Here is a 2967-nt window from a genome sequence, read left to right as displayed (position 1 = left end):
GGCTCATGGTTGCCATGTCTTTGAATTTTTTTTCCCCAAGATATGCCAGAAATCCAGGTTTTAATGTGAAAGGTACAGATTTTCAAACACTTGTCACTGTATTTTTTTTTTTTTTTTTTTAAATCCTCTGGGGAAGTAAAACTTGTGAGTCAGCTTCTATTCATTTATGACTTCTGATAAGAAGACAAACTTTAGGTCTTGTTGTCGAACAGAATTTTTTATCTTTATTCTAATATCAAGTAGCAAACATGTCATTGTGGAAAGGGATTTTTTTGTTCTTGAAATTTAGGGATTTTGGACACTTTAGTCACAGAATTTGTTAGACTTCCTGATGAAGATGGAGTTCCATTTTTGTGATCTCCTGCCCCAATTTTTTATTTATAATCCTAGCGCTGGTCAGACTATGTGGAACGTTACATGAATTCCGATACTACCTCTCTTGAGCTCCGTGAGCATCTGGCACAGAAACCAGTGTTTCTCCCAAGGTGAGTGAGTCAAGTCACCTGTCAGCAGTATACTTGTGTGTAGTTGAGGAATGGGGAGTTAAGTGACTCTCAGATTATTGGTTTTTACTTGTTATTTATTCGTTCGGTCTTCTGAGGATGCTAATTCAAGATTTGTATGGCTACGACACCATGGGCTTACCTGGAGCATGTGTCAAAGCATCCTAGAACAGTATATATAGCATGATCCTATTTTGTCTATAGAAAAAAAATCTCAGAACTACAACTTGTAAGTACATATGTTAATAGACAGAGGGCTGGAAAGTTTTAACTTAAAGCTGTCAACAGTAGCTACCTCTGCCAAGGCAAATAGGATTTGGAGAATTTAGAGTAGAGAATGATTGAGGGTTTTTACTTCTTATTTTATGTATTTCTGTATTTAATTTTTTTAACAATGAAACGACTGAACATTTTTTATATGTATATAACTAAAATTGTGGGAAGTACTATGAAGGCATATAATAATGAGAACTAATTAGGGGGGAGTCATGGGAACCTACAGCTGGATAAGCTCTCGTTCTGCTTTGTAGGAATCTGCGGCGCATCCGGAAGTGCCAGCGTGGTCGAGAACAGCAGGAAAAGGAAGGAAAGGAAGGAAACAGTAAGAAGACCATGGAGAATGTGGATAGCCTGGATAAGCTGGAGTGTAGATTCAAGCTGAATTCCTACAAGATGGTGTATGTGATCAAGTCGGAGGACTACATGTATCGGAGGACTGCCTTGCTCCGGGCTCATCAGGTGAGAGCTTGTAACTGGTAATTCCTCTGCACATCTTCCTCCCCAACCAGGACCCAGACCCACCCAGAGTCCTTGGATTGTTTTTCTTCTTTTATGAAAACCTGGTCTTGGAGCTGAGAATTGTTCAGTAAGCAGGTAAACTTACCTGCTGGCATCTTCTGGTACAGCTACTCCCAGAATTTAAATTTCAAGTGGTATCTGATCTCTTGCTTGTATGACTCCAACCTGGTTTCACATTCTGTCTCGTTTGTGAAACCTTCCTGATGCAGTTTTGTGCCAGACGCTGTGCCAGGCCTGGGACTACAACAGTGAAGTAGAGCAAATAAGGTTGTGTGATAAGGACTACCGAAGAAACCGCTTGGGTGAAGTGATCGAGGGTAACTGGCCTGCAGGCCCTGCTTTCATGGAGGAAGGCTCTGAGGAGGTGGCCTTGAGGCCTGAATAATGACAAGGAGCCAGCTTGTGAAGAGCTGAGGAGAGATGCTTTCCAGGCACAGAAAACAGCAAATGTAAGGGCTGAGAGGAAGGAAAGGACTTGGCATGTTTGAGAAACTAATAAAGCCTAGTGTAGAGCCATGGGGAAACCTGGGATGAATGAGGATGGAAAGGTGGGCAGAGGCCACATCCCTTGCCCTTGTAGGCTGTGGCTTGGATTTTGTTTGAGGTACACTGTTGACAAAGATGGCTTGCACTGCTGTAAGGAGATTAGGCGTCAGGGGTGCAAAGCTGGAAGAGCAGAGACCAGTCAAAGGGCTACTCTTTTTCAGATGAGAGGTGATGGTGACCTGGATTACTGTGGTGGTGGTGGAATTGTAGAAAATTGGACAGATTGTAGATAAAATGTGGAGATGTGATTGACAGCATGTGGTGATGGATTGGATGTGGGGAGGCAAGAGAAAGGAGTGCATCAGAGATGATGCCTGGGTTTGTGTTTTGTTTTTGCTTTAGTATATGGGAAGTTTAGGAGTACATTTGTTGATAGGAAGGGCCTACCAGGTTTGGGGGGTGGGCAGATCAAGAACTCTGTTTTGCACTGGTTAAATTTGAAAAGACTACAAAACGTTCAAGTGGGAGATGTTGGGTGGGCAGTTCAGTGTCCTTCTCTCATGGCACTGAATACGACTGCTGGGTGTGAATGTCTGTCTGCATTCTCTGGTGCCAATTCTTCGGGGATCTGGACCTCACCTACTTCGTCTTTGTATCCCTCGTACAAAGGTATTATCTCGTACGTGGGCACCAGTAAACATTTACTGGGTGCATAGGCGGGAACAGAAACATCCACTGAAGATCTGCTGTGCCTAGCACTCTGCTGGGCAGAGTGAGGTACTATGATGAAACCGAAAAAAAAAAATGAAACCCGTAGCTGTCAATTCCAACTCATAGCGACCCTATAGGACAGAGTAGAACTGCCCCATAGGGCTTCCACAGAGCACCTGGTAGATTTGAACTGCTGACCCTTTTGGTTAGCAGCCGTAGCTGTTAATCAGTATGCCACCAGGGTTTCCACTATGATGAAAGAGTAAATTTTGAAGCCCTTTCTGTACACTTTCTTACTTAGAACTGGCTCTTCATGCCAGCAGAAATGACCAATAGCTGTGGCTCATTGTGTCTCACTTTGGGGTGCATTAGAATCAGCTGGGTTGCTGATTTAAAATGCAAATTGGTGGAATCTGGTGATTCTCATGCTTGCCAAAATTGAGAAGCACTGCGCTAGAGCCTGTTTTGG

At 43.2% G+C, this 2967-nt stretch overlaps 1 protein-coding gene across 1 annotated transcript in view; it reads left to right on the top strand.

Annotated features, from left to right (window-relative positions):
• Positions 1-2933, top strand: part of SIN3A (SIN3 transcription regulator family member A) — a 41203-nt gene extending 38270 nt beyond the window's left edge. Inside the window, exons 18-19 of the mRNA XM_023729869.1 lie at positions 391-485; positions 1034-2933. Of these exons, the coding sequence (XP_023585637.1) occupies positions 391-485; positions 1034-1262 (324 nt within the window). The 3' untranslated portion in view covers positions 1263-2933. The remainder of the gene's footprint in view (positions 1-390; positions 486-1033) is intronic.
• Positions 2934-2967: the final 34 nt, after the last annotated feature.

This window comes from Trichechus manatus, unplaced genomic scaffold, assembly GCF_000243295.1.
Source record: "Trichechus manatus latirostris isolate Lorelei unplaced genomic scaffold, TriManLat1.0 scaffold00030, whole genome shotgun sequence".
Classification (NCBI taxonomy): domain Eukaryota; kingdom Metazoa; phylum Chordata; class Mammalia; order Sirenia; family Trichechidae; genus Trichechus; species Trichechus manatus.
The sequence above is the reverse complement of the archived record's forward strand: the minus strand, read 5'-3'. Positions and strand labels throughout refer to the sequence as shown.